Source organism: Eptatretus burgeri, chromosome 6 (assembly GCF_056783735.1).
Source record: "Eptatretus burgeri isolate ZD-2024b chromosome 6, Ebu_testis_v1, whole genome shotgun sequence".
In the NCBI taxonomy this organism is placed as follows: Eukaryota; Metazoa; Chordata; class Myxini; order Myxiniformes; family Myxinidae; genus Eptatretus; species Eptatretus burgeri.
This window is the reverse complement of record NC_140966.1, coordinates 114462948-114482642: the sequence shown is the minus strand read 5'-3', so window position 1 is coordinate 114482642 and position 19695 is coordinate 114462948. Positions and strand designations below refer to the sequence as shown.

Genomic DNA, 19695 nt, shown 5'->3' with positions numbered 1-19695 from the left:
ACAACCATGGCCCGGCGTGGGAACCCGGCATGTCGGGATCCCCCAACCCCGGGGCCCTGGTACCCTTCCAGCCCCTTCTCCTCCGCTCTTGTCCACCCCTCCCCAGCACGCCGGATCTCCTGTGCTCAGTCGCACCGGCCCACAAGAGCAGACTAGCCACGGCTTAAAGCCAAAATAATTTTTTAAAAAAAATTATAAAGGATTAAACAATATCTCAAAATGTCCCCTGTCAACAGTGGTTAGTGGCAGAGGCTGAGGACAGACAGATGTTTGGAGAGAAAACAGAGTGAGGCCTTGGCTGCCTGTGGGAAAGTTACCTTACAAGGTTGCTCGCGATGTCTCCACGCCGCTAATAAATTGCACCGTCTGTGCGGCGCACATTTTGGGTTCGACTTTTGGAACGTTCTGAGCAACGGTGTGTGTATTTTTATTCTTCACACAAGACAAATGTATGATGTTGTAAGGGTACTGAGAGATTAACCCATCGGGCTTCCTGTACTCATGGAGGAAAAGCCTTGTATATCACTGATGTCGACTTGTCTTCCCACGTCTGGCGCTGTGATTCCGATTCACAATGTCCCTGCGAAGTTCATTCACAACAACAATCCGCACTTGATTGTTCTCAACACCTTTGTGAGATATCATTCACGAGCTCCATACATTTTCTGTTTTTAAATTACTCAGTGCTTCTACAATGCTCCAAGGGACAAGCAATTGACCACCACTTTCAAGCAGCGACAACCACTTTTGTTTGCTTGTTTTGAATGTACCAGACAATTCGAGCTTACAAATTGAAAACTGTGCCTCGAGTCTCATTAAGAGGAACAAACTTTGAGACTAATTTCTCTCAAGTATAGCAAGGAAAAAATAGAATGACAATGAATGAACGAGTAAATTTTTCCCCTTATTTCAGCCGAGTTCGTCTGAGAGCCCGCTCCTCCTAACGAGACTGAACAGTTTTGTATTGTGGTTTTAATGATGCAATCAAGTTGGAGAGTCAAATCAAATTTTAAAGCCACAAACGCCTGAGGCCTTAACTCGCTCCAGGCTTGCAAGTACACAAGTGCAAGGCCAAGGCTCCATGAAAGAGTTTAAAATTGCATCATTCTCACTGGCAGAAAGTTATTATTTCGTTATTTTACTTACAAGTAAGAGCCACTGGAAGGATTAACATTCGGATCGATACACTGGACGTGCAAGGGAATGAAGACTCATCCAGCAGACGCTGTCGAGTACGGTGTCAGCACGCACGGCTTCCGGCTCAGCTAACGAGACACACTCGGTCCGGAGTGAAAATGTGAAGAGGAAAAGGTAGGTTTCGAAGACGTCAAAGAGTTCGGTTTCAAATCCCTTCCATGTCTCTCACTCGTGGTCAAACGGGTATCTCAACCGGGTCGCCATGTTTGGCCTTCCTATCGCAATCCGAGCACTTCGCTCACCCATGACGTTCTGAAGCCAGGTTCAAATCGCACGGCCTGCGATGGTCTTGTCCATCATCCACGAACATCCTCTCAATTATTGTGAAAGTACACCGATGTCTCTGTCCTGCACATGATGCGTGCACAACCTTCATCCTGAGCTCGACATAATTGTTTCAACAAAACACCTGCTCTCATCAACCATTGGCTCTGCTTGCCAACTGATAAACGATCCCATTTAATTTGGGTCAACCTTCCAAGAACTGTGACGATTGATTTCCTGATTTCGGGCGTGGTATCATGGAAGTGGTTTCCTGTTTTACTTTGAGCACTGACACTCTTTCGCTGAAGGATGAGGAACTTTCATTGATGTACCTTGTTCTCTTGCCGTCACAAGCATCATGACGGAGGCTTGGGAAAGTCCGATCGCCATTGAATTGTCTGATTTGTGTGAAGCCTGTTTGTCGGGGAAAGGGATATGTTTTTACCCCACGCACATGAAGCGGACAGTGGGGATAAGCAATTGGTTCAATATGTCTGTCCACAAACGTCAGTTTATGATTGAGGAATAATTTAATTTAAATTGAATGTTATATTTTGAACATGAAGAGGAAAACAAACTTGTAGTTTAACACTTCTTTGGCTCTGAATTTGTCTTGATCGCACATACACAGAAAGGAGTGAGTTCAGTTTTTGTTTTTTTACTCTGTCTGTCTAGCAGTCAAACAAAACTGAAAATCATTCCAGACAGGAAACTTACTGTTTTTAAGGATGTTACAAAGGACACAAACAACGAGCACAAAGAACAATGTAACGTGTTAAAATATGGTGGTGTAAAAGATGCTGCGTTAATGGCGGTAGACTTCCAAAAAATTTTTTTTTTTTCAACAACCTTAATCTTATTTAAATTGAATTATACACTTGAACACTGCAGAACACAAAAAAATTTTTTGGCACTTTTCCATACCCTTCTGTTTAGCAGTTCTTGGACAAAATATTACACCATTTTACATCATCACGACCAATCAAATTTGCTGCTCACACACCCCCCCACATGTCCTTGTTTCTCAAGACTGTGCGGGGAAAGTTGTTCTGTGAACTCTTACAGTTTAGTTTGTATTTTGATAGTTGTTTGCCTTTGTTGGCTCCAGAGGACCAAGAGACTGAGCGCCGAGGCCTAAAGGCAACGTGTGGGGTCGACGGATTTGTATCGCAGTATGTTGAACTATTTTGGAGGTTTACCTTTTGGTTCAAATGAAAATCGACACACACGCACGCACACAGACACGCTATGCGAATCAAAATGGATTGAGAAACCGGACACCATGTCACATCGCCCGATGAGTGTTGGGCAGAACATTTTCAGCGAATACAAGATGTCTCGATTACTTAACACCCTTTAAAATTCTCGAACATTGTCGTGAACTCTTCGTTACTTCGTGTATCATGTTTGTAATTGACTGAAGAATGCGCTTCTGATTTATTCTACACACACGTCAGGCCTAAGATTAAAATGCCAACACAGTACAGGCCCTGCTCCAAAGACTCGCATGCACACCATCTGCTGGTTATTGTGCCATGTTGTGTGTGCAGGTTCTCATCTCCTATCCATTTTATATTGGCTCTTCATGTAATGCAGTGTATGTATTAGCTTGGTCGTGAGCATCGGTCCTGTAAATGCAAACATGCCGCAATGAGGATTTTGACGATGTGGGGGAAAGAAAATAGCTGCCCTGGAAATTGTGCAGGTGGCTGTGGGGTTAATGAAGATGTTTCCATCAGAGTGATCAAATTGATCTGCAATTTAAGACATCCTTCCCAGTTGGTAGAACAGTGTACTGGCACGGCTTACTAAATAACTAGCGTCGGCGTGCATTCAGATAATTTTTGGGAAATGTGTGCATTTTTAACTGTAATGTACCCCTCCTTTCCTTGGCTACTTCACATTCTCACTCAAGGGCCATCCATTTAGACAGGATTACCCCCCCCACACTCCCCTCACCCCCATCCTTCCCTCACCATATGCTCCTTACACGCCTTTCCCTTCCAAACCCTTCCTCACATCTCTTCCCAACTTCTTTCGCCACTCCTCCCATATTCCCTGATCCTCCTTTCATCCTCCCTTCATCCTCCCTTCCGTTCTTTTTCTCAATTTTAGTTTTCTAATTTTCACCACCCCCCTTCCCCCTCCCCCCCCTACCTTTTTCAATGCATCCTGCCTAAACTGGTGGCTCATTACGTGTGTGAACATGTGTATGTACCTATAATTCAGCTTCTTCATCCCCGAGTGCACCCTTTTGTTTCAGACTGTTCACTTGTGTGTTATTGCAGCAAATATATGCCGCACAGTTGGCCGGCCTGCAGCTCTCGCCCGGTGGAAAAATTCCAAGCAGTGGCACCCCCAGCGGGCCCAGCTCTCCACCTGTGAGCCATTCGACCGATAGGTCTCGCGACAGTCCCAACGTCAAGACAAAGGTAATGTACATCTCACAAAACTACAAAGGGCAACATATCTTGTCCCGGTTGACTGTCGCTTAGCAGTTAACCACCAGGCCTTTGTTTGCGTAATCATTTTTGCAATGCCTCAAATTCTAAATGTTCTGACTCCACGTGATTTTACCTGACAGGAACAAGGAAGTCAACCGCTCAATCTGTCGGCGAAGGTCAAACCCGCCGAAGGCCCCAAGTCTCTTTCACCACCTTCGCCACTGCTCGCATGCTTCAAGGCCTCTTCGGGAAGTCTGCTTCGGAAGTCTGGTCTGGGTAGTCCCACTGGACCCACATTTCCCTTGGGTAAGGTGTTGCCATCAATTTGTCAGATTAACAAGTTATTGCTCTGTTTTGGGGGGTTTTTGTCCTCCTGCAACTACGTACAATATAGTTTAGTATAAGCAATTAATAACACTGATAATTACAATTATGATGATAATAACTTCACCACATTTCTCAACAATGTCCTGGAAGCACCACTGTCTCTGTCTATGTCTGTCTGTCTGTCTGTCTGTCTGTCTATGTCTGCTTACAAGTTCAAAGAAGCCAAATGATAAATCATATGTAAACCCTTGAACATAGTTTATTTATTGACTTGAAGCAAGTGTGCGATGCAAGATGTTGGTAAAACGATACAGAGATGTGATGTAAGAATGAATGCACACAGGCGCGGCATGAGAAAGCCAGATAAAACTACTGGTTGTCCACTACTCACTCGTCACTTCACTGGTGGATACTGTAAAACACACGAGCCACAGTGTTCAGGTTGTCGAAAAGAAAAGCGGTAATGGCCAAAAAAAATGATGGGATGGAAGATAAAACGACAATATAAATTGTTAAAAAACACCATTCATGAAACATTTATTGAAATACATTTTAAAAGGTAATAATATTTTTAGATCCTCGTGGAGGATCTCCAAGTCTTACTCACGTTGTTGTTCTTCATCTTCTTCTTGTGGACTTTTTTGTTTCACAGCCTACAGTTTTCATCGAAACTTCCTGAAACTTGGCATATAAAGGTAAAAATACCCCGCGCAGACAGGAACCATCTCCGATTTTGAAAATTCCTCCGAGAAAAAACATTCTGTTTTTTGAATTCTGTTTGCGGGAATCGAACAGGGCATTAGCAGAGATGAAGTACCGCACATACGATACATCACTATGACGTCAAATCAATTTTTATGATGTCATTCCTTTTTTGACATTTTTTGTTTCACAACCCAGAGTTTTCATCGGATCTTCGTGAAACTTGCCATGGATATGCAGAAAGCCCACGCGCAGGCAGTAACCATCTCGGATTTTGGAAATTCTTCCGAGAAAGAAAGTTGACGTCATAATGTTGCCGCTAATGGAAATCGCCTATACCATTATCTCCGAAACTAGGCAAGCTGTTTGAATATTGTTTGCGGTAATCAAGCCAGGCATTAGCACAGATAAGTTATCGCAAACCTGGTACATCACAATGACGTCATATTCGTTTTTATGACGTCATCATTAAGAGGACGAGGATCTTAGCTCATTTGAGCTTTATAAATAGCATTTTCATTGGTTGCTAGGAGACACAGTACAGCATGCAGAAATCCCTTAAAATTAACCGTTTCAGTGTTTGAATAGCAGTTTGATTCAGTGGTAAGTGGGGTGTACCTGCCGAGTGGTGGACAGGTTATATCTAAGGTAAGGTGTGCATGAATGAATGTTTCGTTACCTCCGCCACTGAAGGTGGATGGAGGTTCTGTTTTCACCCCTGTCTGTCTGTTCATTTGTCAGTGAGCAGGATATCTCAAAAACGTTTTGGACGGATTTAGATGACATTTTGTGCGCAGGTTGGGTGTGATTCTTTACCATTGAGAGATGCGGCTAAAAGCGATACATTCAACTCGCGGTTTAAGAACGTTCGGTTTGAGAACGTCCGCCACGAAGAACGTAATTTCCGTCCGCATGAATGGCTGATTGGTGTACATTTTGATTTATTTAAGTGCCTTTAATTTTCCGTCCATATGTATGTATTATTGTGCTGTAGTTACTTCATATTTATTTTAACCATAACTTTACTGCATTCTTTCTGGTTTTTAATTCTCCTAAATGACGATTTGTAGTTTTCCCCATGAATGTGGTGGAATGTATGGTGGTTTCAATCAAATGAGTGTATTCCAGTTTGAGAACCATTTCGCTTTGAGAACAGCATCCAGGAACGTAACTCGTTCTCAAACTCGGAGTTCTCTGTGTAGCACGATATTTCAAACAGTTGTGGATGGGTTTGGATGAACCTTGGTGGATGAGTTGGTTCGGTGACAAGAACAAGCTGATTAGATTTTGGGTCGAATCCAAATCCAGATCCAGCTTATCAGTGGGATGTAAAATGTAATATGTTCAGCTTGGTAGAGGTATTATGCACTCTACCGAGTGCCGAGTGCCATCCTAGTTACCTCTGCGAAGGTGGACGGAGGTTGTTTTCACCCCTGTCTGTCTGTGAGCAGAATATCTCAAAAAGTTATCATTGAAATCGGACATAACTTGGTGGGCAGGTTGGGTGTGTGACGAGGACGAATTGATTAGATTTTGATGAAGATCCAGATCTGGATACTACAATTTATATATTTTTAAGAGATTCTTCACCGTTGAGAGATATGACCAAAGACGATATATAGCGTACCTGGTGATTCCATCCATTGTTCTACCTGTCAGCCGATGCATATTGACACTTTCCTTCGACGGGAAAACGAGTTGCTCATCCTGCAAGAAACCACAATGACCTCACACGTCGTTTCCACTCCATACCTTTCACAGTCACACTGCATCCCTAACCGTCACATGATAACCCTCACAATCGCACTGTGAACCTCACATTCACATGGTAACACTAACAATCAAACCACAAACTCTTATAAAACTGTCCTTCACATTGACACCTTACCTCTCACAAAAAAACCGTGTCCGTAAAAATAGCAACGTGTCTGTAAAAGTCGCACCGGTGTCCGTAGAAATCGCACCGTGTCCGTAGAAATCGCACCATTCCCATATAAATCGCACCGTTCCCGTAGAAATCACACGGTGCCCGTATAAATCGCACCGTGTCCATAGAAATCGCACCGTGCCCGTATAAATCGCACCGTGCCCGTATAAATCGCACCGTGCCCGTATAAATCGCACCATGTCCATAGAAATCGCACCGTGTCCGTATAAATCGCACCGTGCCCGTATAAATCGCACCGTGTCCATAGAAATCGCACCGTGTCCATAGAAATCGCACCGTGTCCGTATAAATCACACCGTGCCCGTATAAATCGCACCGTGTCCGTAGAAATCGCACCATGTCCGTAGAAATCGCACCATTTCCATATAAATTGCACCGTTCCCGTAGAAATCGCACCGTGCCCGTATAAATCGCACCGTGCCCGTATAAATCGCACCGTGTCCGTATAAATCGCACCGTGCCCGTATAAATCTCACCGTGTCCGTATAAATCGCACCATGTCCGTAGAAATCGCACCATTCCCATATAAATCGCACCGTTCCCGTAGAAATCACACCGTGCCCGTATAAATCGCACCGTGCCCGTATAAATCGCACTGTGTCCATAGAAATCGCACCGTGCCCGTATAAATCGCACCGTGTCCATACAACTCGCACCGTGCCCGTATAAATCGCACCGTGCCCGTATAAATCGCACCGTGTCCGTATAAATCGCACCGTGCCCGTATAAATCCCACCGTGCCCGTATAAATCGCACCGTGCCCGTATAAATCGCACCATGTCCGTATAAATCGCACCGTGCCCGTATAAATAGCACCGTGCCCGTATAAATCGCACCGTGTCCGTATAAATCGCACCGTGTCCGTATAAATCGCACCGTGCCCGTATAAATCGCACCGTGCCCGTATAAATCGCACCGTGTCCGTATAAATCGCACCGTGCCCGTATAAATCGCACCGTGCCCGTATAAATCGCACCGTGTCTGTATAAATCGCACTGTGCCCGTATAAATCGCACCGTGTCCGTATAAATCGCACCGTGTCCGTATAAATCGCACCGTGTCCGTATAAATCGCACCGTGCCCGTATAAATCACACCGTGCCCGTATAAATCGCACCGTGTTCGTATAAATCGCACCGTGCCCGTATAAATCGCACCGTGTCCGTACAAGTCGCACCGTGCCCGTACAAATCGCACCGTGTCCGTACAAGTCGCACCGTGTCCGTACAAGGCGCACCGTGTCCGTACAAATCGCACCGTTCCCGTATAAATCGCACCGTGTCCGTATAAATCGCACAGTGCCCGTATAAATCGCACAGTGCCCGTATAAATTGCACCGTGCCTGTATAAATCGCACCGTGCCCGTATAAATCCCACCGTGCCCGTATAAATCGCACCGTGCCCGTATAAATCGCACCGTTCCCGTATAAATCGCACCGTGTCCGTATAAATCGCACCGTGTCCGTATAAATCGCACCGTGTCCGTATAAATCGCACCGTGTCCGTATAAATCGCACCGTGTCCGTATAAATCGCACCGTGTCCGTATAAATCGCACCGTGTCCGTATAAATCGCACCGTGTCCGTATAAATCGCACCGTGTCCGTATAAATCGCACCGTGTCCGTATAAATCGCACCGTGCCCGTATAAATCGCACCGTGCCCGTATAAATCGCACCGTGCCCATATAAATCGCACCGTGCCCGTATAAATCGCACCTTTCCCATATAAATCGCACCGTTCCCGTATAAATCACACTGTGTCCAGAGGAATCACACCGTGTCCATATAAATTGCACCGTGTCCAGAGGAATCACACTGTGTCCGTATAAATCGCACCGTGTCCAGAGGAATCACACCGTGTCCGGAGGAATCACACCGTAATCCTCACAATCCCATGGGAACCCTAACGATTTCACCGTGACCCTCATGATCACACCGGGACCTTTGTAATATCAATGTGACCCTCATTATTTCCCCATAGCCCTCACAACTATGCTCTAACCCACCGTCTCAACAACCTCCTCACAACTACACCATAACTCTCACAACCACACCGTGCCCATCACAATAGTACTGCAACCCTCTCACTGTCAAACAAACAATCTGGAATAATCGCAGCAGAAATAGCATAACCCCAATCATGATGGAATTTTTGGCACCACAGGAAGACCTTGAGATCCATTTTATATTTATCATAACTGCATTGAAACCATTTTATCACCAACACAATAATCACAAAAGTGAACGATTCATGATCACGGCATTGTGACAACCACAGTCAATGTCTAACAATCACAATGAAACGGTTGCAACTTCAGTTTATTCATGTCAACCGTACCTTTGGCAAAAGAGTCGAGAGGAATCTGGTCCATCATTGTCACTGAAGATCAGGATCTTGTTTTTTTTTTACATATTTCATGACTCAAAGAAGAGGTTTAAATGTCACCGTGTCACAAAAACAAACAATAACAATCAAATGGACTTTGAAGGAACATAAACACTCATTAGGTACAAACGGAGACGAGGTGCAGCAACAAGTGCTGATGAATACCACCCTTACATCCCTCCTTTAAAATCCCAGAAGGACCAAAAAAAAAGAGCACAGGTGGCCGGAGAGAAGAGAGAGAGAGAGAGCACGGGAGAGAAACGAGGAGTTCAATAAATAAATAAATAAATAAATAAATAAATTGCCATCCAAAACTGCCCTCGGTGGGTAGAGGACATCTCGAGGCGGTGGAGGAAAGGGAACAACGCACAAGGATTCGTACACCACCAGGACTCGATGAACAATTTGGTCTTCTGATTGCTTAATCACAGACACAGCTACCGACGTTTTTGGAAAGGCATTTCAGGATCTTTTAACAACTACTACGACTACTACTAATCCACATGCCCATCTAAGGGGCCCTTTGCACTTGACTCCCCTCGGAGGGTTGACCTCTTTGCACTTCGTTCCCTTTGAAAATTCTTGGCCATGGTGCTGGCGATTGCTCTCCTCCTCTCTGCAAAGGACGCCATGGTATCTTTGAAGCCCACCAGCAAATGCTCACAGATGAGACAGCTGGCTTCATGTTCCCTCCGAAGGATAGTTCCTCAATGGTGCAATGACCTCGATGAAACAAAATGATATTAGGTCTCACCGTCTGCATATTGCAGTGATATGATGACCCGTTCCCCCTTGTGAGGATACTTAACAGCTGAAGCAAGATACCTGCACAGTTGCAGATGAAGACCACTCGGGGGTAATGATGTTGGTCCGTTTGCCTTGCATTGTGGGCAGCGAAACAAGATGGGCTTAATTTTTTTTTTCATCTCAAGATGAAGCCTGCCTTTGTGAGATGAATGGTCCATGGAGCGAGAAAAGATCATAGCTTTGGATGGAGGATGGTTTGTGATGGTGGTGAACAGCTGTCTTGAAGACCTGGAGGGAAGAATTAGATTGAAGTGAATGTGGAAGTTGGTTCCACAGGTGGGGAAAAAGAGTAACAAATGAGTGGAAGTGAGCATTGTTCCTGGATTTAAGTAGTTTCACCAGAAGGGGGTTGATGGTGGACCATGTATGCCCTGCAGAAACCTGGGGGGGGGGGGGGACAAAGCATGGAAAGAGCAGGGGGTGCAAGTCCAGAAAGGAGGTGGGAGAAGACAGAGACCACCACCCTGTCTGCATTGTGAAAGATGTAGGCCCGTAGACTCAGCTTCATCACGGCAGATTCTAATCATCTTAAAGGCCTCTGTTTCCACGGCGTCAAGCTGAACAAGGTGTGAGGCAGGTGAGCCAGCCCAGAGGGGAGGGCAGTACTCCATCAAGCTGTGGTTGAAGGTTTTGTAGGTAGATAAGTGCTCAGGTGTGCCAAGGAAGGACTTTGCATGACTCGGTGACGAGCTTTGAAGACCAACTTTGAAATGTGGTTTGCCCAAGAAAGATCATGGCTGACAGTGAGACCCAAGAGTTTTAATGACTGAACATCTTCAAGAGGATTTCTAAGAAACTAAATGGGACGGTTTGCCATACGGTCCTTTTGGAGAGAGAAAGTGTGAGTGTGAGGTTTGTCAGGATTGAAAGACTTGGTAAAACACTTGGAATATGTCCTTCAGTCCCAACAAACCTCACACTCTCACTTTCTCTCTCCGAAAGGACCCTGTGGCAAACCCTCCTGTTTACTTTCTGCCCTCGTTCGAGAATATTCCACCAGCACAGACAGTGGAGGAGAAAAAAAAGAATATAGAGGAGGGATCCCCATCCTGATCAAAGGCATCAAAGGCTTTATGACCCGCGTCCATGATGATTATGCATGGTGGTGGCTCACGTGTATTATCGGAGTGGGCTGTGAGACACAGTTCCTTTCTTCCCATACCATAGATAACCTCCCTATAGACCACACGGCCATCTTCACATTAGTTGATCAAGTCACAGCAAATGGCTGGACCTCCTGACTGATCAAAAAGGAGATCAGAACAGAATCCAAAACCCTCGCAGAACTCGTAACTTGAAGGGAGTGAATCTCTCAGCTGGTGACCTGGGTTCTTGGGAACACATTATCTCTGGGATGCTGTGGATATCTGTACAAAAGGACATGAGTGACCTCCACTGATAGGCCAACAACTGGCTACATTGTGGCCTGTATCTCATTCCGTATCAGTGTGAAGATGTCAGTTCATGATCCTTACATCAAAGGTCATCCCTTCTGTCTGTTGACTTCAGTTTAGTTTAAGGTTGATGACCTCAGTTGGACAGGTCAAAGTTTACGGAATCAATTTTGAAATTACTCTTCTGAGTTCATTAAAAAGGAAGTCATGATCACAAGATAGATGGCCATTGTTGAGGTCGAGACAAATTCACGTGACCTGCGTTTCTGCTTGTACTTGACCCAGAGATCTGTTTGGATTTTAAACCGACCGTTTGACAGTAAGGGATAAGGGAATCAACTTTACTGCATTTCCGTAAAACCACGGGTGGTTGAGCATGTTCATGACTGATTGGATGTGGAATGACACTTTTGTTTGGGATGTTCAACGATGAGGAAACACCAATAGGGTTACACCACTCACTCACTCACTGCTGCTGTTGTTTCTTGCATTCAAACTATTGATTGGATAGATAATGAACAAGGAAAGTGATCGATTTGATTTGATTGCAACAATATCCATACTTCAGCTGGTTACATATTTTGAGCGAAGCACTTTTCACTGCAGTCGCTCGTACTTTGATGCATCACAATGAAATGAAATAAAGTAAAAATTTCCGAAGCAATTCTCTGCTTTTTGAAGTATCACACCATCCTATTCATCCCACTTTGTTTGCCTTTGTTTTCTGTTTGATGCTTCAAACAAACACTTCAGGCCCAAACCAGGACTGTGCTTCCTTTGTAGTACAAATGTTTACCTTCACTTCCTTCGGTTTCCAGGCCACCAAACAAAGGCTTTGAAGTGTTGTGAGATTCTCTCTCTCTCTCTCTCTCTCTCTCTCTCTCTCTCTCTCTCTCTCTCTCTCTCTCTCTCTCTCTCTCTCTCTCTCTCTCTCTGTCTCTGTCTCTGTCTCTGTCTCTGTCTCTGTCTCTGTCTCTGTCTCTGTCTCTCTCTCTCTCTCCATTTTTTTGTAATACTTCTGAAAAGAGTTCCCTAATACAAGGAACTTCAATGCAGGAGGAGGTCATTCGACCCATCAAAACCAGCGCTATTATTTCCAACCTCTGGCTTGATGGGGTCTCTTGATGGTGGTTTGTCCATGCTCTATCCTTTTTAAATGCTGAGCATCAAGCAATGATGTACCAAGGAAGCATGTACCATTTTTAAAGTATGTGGTATGACTCAGCCATGGTTTAAACCACAGACCTCCCAGACTCAAAGTGGAAGCTCGAACTCTATCACCACCGAGGTTGATATTCAGGGTGTCCTTCAGATTTATATTAAATATTTCATTGTGTTTCTGAAGCCAAAAGATGAAGCCTGTCTAATACTGGTGTTGATATTAATCTTTGCAAAGCCACATGACCAATTCACACTGCCCCTTTTGGGGAATGGTTCGGAGTGAGATCCTTTGGAGAACTCGTTTTCCCCTTGAGTCCTGGTTACATGCTCAGCATCCTGAACGTCCACACCAGGAGGCTCCCTGGCTGACGGTCTGGAGGACAATTCCAAATGAAAATTGTTTCGTCATACTGGACAAATGCTCCAAGGGGATATTGTTGATCATTGGGTGTCGTTTTTTTGGAAGCACCAACCTGGCATGAGAGTAATGACTTTATGAAGACTGTGTACTCTTTGTGATGTGAAGCGATATTATTGAAGTATTTTGAGCTAATTTGATTTTGAGTTTGTCATAAAGGTTGACGTCCTGTTTTACTGTGCACCAGATGTGCTCTCGTCCATGAGTCCGGCAGCATTCCTTGGTGAACCAGAAGGTTTGGCCAAGTTTTTAGGTGAGGCCGAAGTCTTGGATGGACGGTGTGTTTTCACGGAGGCACCAGGAAGCCTGGACAGTGGAATGCACCTCATCAACACCAGAACCAGCACCAGCCACTGCCGTCCAGAGAGAGTAGGCATGAACACTATTCCACACTCAACACCCAATGCACCGATGGACTCGGGTCCTTCAACCACCCTCATAAAACCTGAGTGTTTGATCGATCCTCTCTCGGTTTTCATTGTGAGAAAAGAGACCCCATCAAGCTATTACAGTGTTGTTATATCGATGCCTGTCTTTGTTTTATCAACCCCAAACGTGCACCAAAAATGCATGAGAACAGGCCTCATAAGGGACACCTTAAAATGCTAATTTATTTAACAATAGTAATTATCATTTCAAAGTAAAGTTTAAAATGGTCTTCGCAATTGTGACGATGCGAATAACGCAAAGTGGGGTTAAGCAAATGGTTCATTCTGTCTGTCTGTCTAAGATCGAGGAACCACTTGATTTCAATTGAATTTTTATATTTTGAACACGAATCGGTAAATGAACCATGAACCTGCAGTTTAGCAGGAGTTTGGCTCTGAATTTGGCAAATTGTAAGGAATGTCATATCAAGTGCACGTGTGCACATCGCAGTGAAACCTGGCAGTGGAACAAAATTAAAAATCATTCCAATCAGGAAACTTGCTGTTTTTAGGGACATCATAAAGGACACAACTACCTTGTCATTCCTTCCTACCTTGTTTGGTTGTTTTTTGGGGATTCCATCCCCATATGTTTTTTCATTTAAAAAGAAAAAGAAAAGTTTTTTTCTGACTTCTTTCACTCCATCACTTCTTTCACTCAATATGTGTCCTTCACTTTTGGACTCATATTTATTTTGTATGCCAACATGGCAGAATTTTTCTTGACCCTCTCTCCTGTCTCTTCTCCTTCCCTTCTATTCTATCCCCATACTCCTAAATGCTCCCAATCTTCCTCCCCTTCTCCCCCAAATTCCACTCAGCTCTTTTCCTTCTCCTACCGTCATACATTCTCTTATTTTCCTCAATTTACTCCCTACCTTTATGTACACAATAAAGAGATACCTCCATTTCTGTCCTCTTCCCTTCTGTTCCTTCACCCAATGTTAGCATTTCCAATTTCCTCCCATCCCACTCCTCCCTTCCGAACCCTGTGTGCGTGTAATCAATAGATGCCTTATAAAGGGTCACATGATCACATCTATTTAAATAAGGAAGAGGTACTACACGATTTACTTGAACAATAGCGCGCATATGCTAAATGGAATGTTCTTTTTCAATAACCGGTATTGACCCCCTTGTGAACCTCAATGAAAGCATCATCAGACCGTTCTGGGCTACTCGTGCCAATTACCTATTTTTGCTTTACAGCAGACGGCGAGTTTTATGGGCGAGTTTCTCACTCTGTGCATGCGTAAACGGCGTTCAACAGGTTGTGGTGTATTGTGTTGTTGTATATTTTTAAAATCTGATTTATTACGGTATGGGTACAATACCCAAGAGATCATGCCACTTCATTCCGTTGGAATCATTGTAATTGCTTCAGCCATTATTGTGATCGGCTGGATGACATTTATCAACAATTCGGTGGATGAACAATTTGGCGTTTTTGTGATCTTTCAATTTGGAACTTTACGATCTAGTCTGGCGTCTTTTTCGTTCTTGTTATGTTTTAAATCAAAAGGTATGGGGATTAAACCCTCATGATTTTACTCTATAGTGGCTTTTCAGCATATCCTTTTGTCCACATTTGATGAGGCGGCCATTTTTTTCCCGTGCCATCCCGACATTTGGAATGTCACCATACTCCATTATGTCTGCAGATATATATATATATATATATATATATATATATATATATATATATATATATATATATATATATATATATATATATATATATATATATATATATATATATATATATATATATATATATATATATATACATATATATATATATATACATACATATATACACAGGGTGGTGCAGAGAAACGGGTGATTTACAAAACTCGGGAATTAAATAAACATTTTGTATGTGCCAAATTACAAATATGCCATCCTAAAGTACAAAGCAGGACGCGGCATCACATCTCCAAAGAAATTCCGGAAATTTTTTGATGTGACGATGTCATCAATGGAATGATGATAGAATGTAGGGTGACATGTAGTTTTCCCACGATAACGGCACCCAGAAAATCTGTTTTTAAAATCCCCCTTTTCTTTGCCACACCCTGGACGAGTGAGGTGCCCACACTACGCATTGGTGGGAGCACAGAATCTCAAAAATAAATAAAAAGCTTGGGGAAATTTTATGAAAAAAATATTGCAGCATTTCACGGGTAGGAGCCAAGAACCTGAATTGTATTGAGAAATTTCCAAAGTGGCGAATGTGTTGGCACACAGAGAAAGATCGTTGTCATGCAGTCGGAAACACAAAATATCAATTGTATTGAGATATTACCGAGCCAGCGAACGTTTCCACACGTGGTCATTGGTGAAACCGCAACTACCGAATCCGTGAATGAGTCTACGTGTGTGTGTGTCTGTGTGTGTGTGTGTGTGTGTGTGTGTGTGTGTGTGTGTGTGTGTGTGTGTGTGTGTGTGTGTGTGTGTGTATGTACGTACGTGTGCACACACATAGTATGTATATATATACATATACATTAGCAAATATAACTTGTCATTTCACTGACAGGAATATTAAGGGGTGGGGGGGAGAAAAATGTAGGGGGGGATAGAGGAGGGAGAGAGGATGAAGGGGAGGGAGGAGAGGTAGAGACTGAGAAAGATGAGGGGTGAGGGAGCTAGAAGGGGTTGAGGTAGTGGGGGGTGGGGAAGGCGATGCCTCACCAAATGTCTCAATACACTCCAGGAGGGGGTTAGGGAGGAGGTAAGCATGAGGGGAGGGGTTCTCGACTTGCATTTGGTTGTGTGACTTGTGGGGGGGGGGGGTAGTACAGGATTGAACAAAATAGGGTACATTAAACCAGCATGTGGAAACCGCCGGGAGATGTCCTTGCGGGGTGGAGAGAGAAGGGGCTTTTATAGGTAAGCATGAGGGGAGGTGAGGGGGAAGGCAGCATGAAGGGAAGGGAAGTCAGCATAAGGGGAAGCAAAGGTAAGGCAGTGTGAGGGCAAAATAATGCTGTGTGAGGAGAAGGGAAGGAAAGACACACTGAGGCGAACGAAGCGTACTGTGAGGTGAGGGGTAGGGAAAGCAGAACAAGGTGAGAGGAAGCCAGCATGATGGGTGGGGGAAGGGAAGCCAGCGTGATGGGTGGGGGAAGGGAAGCCAGCATGATGGGTGGTGGAAGGGAAGCCAGCGTGATGGGTGGTGGAAGGGAAGCCAGCATGATGGGTGGGGGAAGGGAAGCCAGCGTGATGGGTGGTGGAAGGAAAGCCAGCGTGATGGGTGGTGGAAGGGAAGCCAGCGTGATGGGTGGTGGAAGGGAAGCCAGTGTGATGGGTGGTGGAAGGAAAGCCAGTGTGATGGGTGGTGGAAGGGAAGCCAGCGTGATGGGTGGGGGAAGGGAAGGCAGCATGAGGTGAGGGGAGGGCAAGGGAAGGCAGTGTAAAGGGAGGGTCTGTCCAGACATAGCCACCATCTGGACATATCCAGAGATAACCGCTGTCCGGACATAACCACTATCCAGAGAGAGAGAGAGAGAGAGAGAGAGAGAGAGAGAGAGAGAGAGAGACACAGACGAAGTAGGGTGCTGCACTGTATTAGGAGGTGGAGTGAGGATGGCACAGAGAGAGAGAGAGAGAGAGATATATATATATATATATATATATATATATATATATATATATATATATATATATATATATGGGGGTAGGGGAGTTAGCAGAGAGAATATGTTATGCTGTATGAGCGTGCGCACACACACACACACACACACACACACACACACACACACACACACACACACACACACACACACACACACACACACACACACACACACACACACACACACACACACACACACACACACACACACACACACACACACACACACACACACACATACACACACACACACACACACACACACACACAAAATACCCGCTTAATTAAATCACCGAAACGTGAGCGATGGGCGTGCAATGTGCTCTGCGTACGTTTCTGATCCTTTTTGTCCTGTCCACTTTCACGGCTTTCAAATTGGCATTCATCAACTTGATGATTATTTATCATTTTCCCGAGATCACCGTACACCTTCTCTGGTGTGGTTTTACACTCTGAATACTCCTTCCTGTGGCTCGTCCTATATAACAGTATGCCTCCTATATTATACAGTATGGTTTCGCACTCACTCTGAAAACTCGACACCGTATCTCATCAACCATCCCATTCGTCCCACGATCACTCTATCCCTCCACTATTCTTCCACCTTCCCATCTATTCACACTTTCCTCAACCCCACCTGGCCCTTTCCTACATTTGTGCAAATGTTGCCACATTACTAAATGCTTTAAGTGCTGGATTTTACCATTGTGTTATAACCCACTATCTAGTTATCTTTAGGGTTAACTTTCGATGTCATATCAAACACACATCGTTGTCAGATCCTGGCAGATGATTAAAATGCGTGCTCATCGTGTTGTCTACACAGAAGAATTGTGACCTTTGCTTTGACACTTTCCTCCTTGTCCCACCCTCACTACGGCACCCTCTCCTGAGCTGGCACCGAGAAAGTGCCAACACCTGCCACACTGCATTCTCTGCACCTGCAATCAACTGCACGCATGTTGTAATCTTGCAATGCCGCTGAGCGGAAAGCCCGATCCTTTGTAACAGCATTGCGAGAATGCTTTATCGAGCTAAACACACTCTCACAAATGCCAGTGTCATCGTTTATCTCTGCGGCTAACAAGAAACAATACCCGCTTCTCATTCCACCACAAAATAGTTCTCTGGATGTTGTGTGCCGTAGGGTGGTGTCACCCTCTCTCCGCTACTGCATCCAGCCGTTGCCAAGGCGGCTGAGGAGAAGCCCTTTCGGCCGAACGTTATTGATCTAACAAGCAACAATGAAGAGGGCGAGGGTGAGGCGAATTCCTGCAATCTATTGTTGTCGGCACTCACATCCTCTCTATATGCTGGGGGTTCATCCCCCCCCCTCATAAAGATCCACTCATCTCTAGCCGGCTGTCAGTTGCCATGTTGGAGGATCAACAGTTGCCGCATTGGGGGAATTTTTCTCGTGATGTGTTTTCTTTGCTACTCTTCCTGGACCTCGTCTCCTGGCATTTTGTTGTAGGCACGGCAATGGCGGAGGCACGTGTGTTCCGAGAGTCACGAGGCCGTGGAGTGGGCAGCGAACCGCACATCAAACGACCGATGAATGCGTTTATGGTCTGGGCCAAGGATGAGCGACGCAAGATCCTGCAGGCCTTTCCAGACATGCACAACTCCAACATCAGCAAGATTCTTGGTTTGTGGCGTGCCACTCGTCATATGTTACATGCCACTCGTCATATGTTACATGCCACGTGGCAGGTGCATTACTTAGAAAGCATCCTTTAAAATCTCACGCACACTCTGCTTCTTGATAATGTTCTCAACATCCCTGGCTTGTCAGTCATAAGGATGAGCTATGCAACCTGTCCAGACCTTGGCCTATCGGGTTCAACCATGCCCAATTACCCTTCTCTTGCTTTCGTTGCTCGACTTAATTCATTTTGGATTTTTTTTTTAATCCTCACTCATCTGCTTTACATCTTCGCAAATCTAATTGTTTGTCTTGCATGCCCCCGTTTGCTTTCATGTACCCTAAGGCTCTCGCTGGAAAGCAATGTCAAACCAGGAGAAGCAGCCGTACTACGAGGAGCAGGCTCGGCTGAGCAAACAACACCTGGAGCGCTATCCTGACTACAAGTACAAGCCTCGGCCAAAGAGGACCTGCATAGTGGACGGCAAGAAATTGCGCATCGGAGAGTACAAGGCACTCATGAGATCACGTCGGCAGGAGATGAAACAGTTTTACAGCATCAGGTGTGGCAACGTCTCTCTCTCTATCTCTATCTCTATCTCTATCTCTATCTCTATCTCTATCTCTATCTCTATCTCTATCTCTATCTCTATCTCTATCTCTATCTCTATCTCTCTCTCTCTATCTCTCTCTCTCCATATCTCTCTATCTCTCTCTCTATCTCTCTCTCTCTCCATATCTCTCTATCTCTCTCTCTCTATCTCTCTCTCTCTCCATATCTCTCTATCTCTCTCTCCATATCTCTCTCCATATCTCTCTCTCTCCATATCTCTCTCTCTCCATATCTCTCTCTCTCCATATCTCTCTCTCTCCATATCTCTCTCTCCATATCTCTCTCTCTCCATATCTCTCTCTCTCCATATCTCTCTCTCTCTCC

The 19695-nt window shown here is 44.7% G+C and overlaps 1 protein-coding gene across 12 annotated transcripts in view; it reads left to right on the top strand.

Annotated features, from left to right (window-relative positions):
- The window catches only part of LOC147025667 (transcription factor Sox-6-like), a 385785-nt gene that overhangs the window by 359420 nt on the left and 6670 nt on the right, over positions 1–19695 (top strand). For all 12 annotated transcript variants that reach the window (XM_085886892.1, XM_085886885.1, XM_085886884.1 and 9 more), the window contains 6 exons: positions 3750–3893; positions 4046–4211; positions 13236–13417; positions 18261–18372; positions 18588–18761; positions 19105–19321. In XM_085886892.1, coding sequence (XP_085743018.1) covers positions 3750–3893; positions 4046–4211; positions 13236–13417; positions 18261–18372; positions 18588–18761; positions 19105–19321 — 995 coding nt within the window. The remainder of the gene's footprint in view (positions 1–3749; positions 3894–4045; positions 4212–13235; positions 13418–18260; positions 18373–18587; positions 18762–19104; positions 19322–19695) is intronic.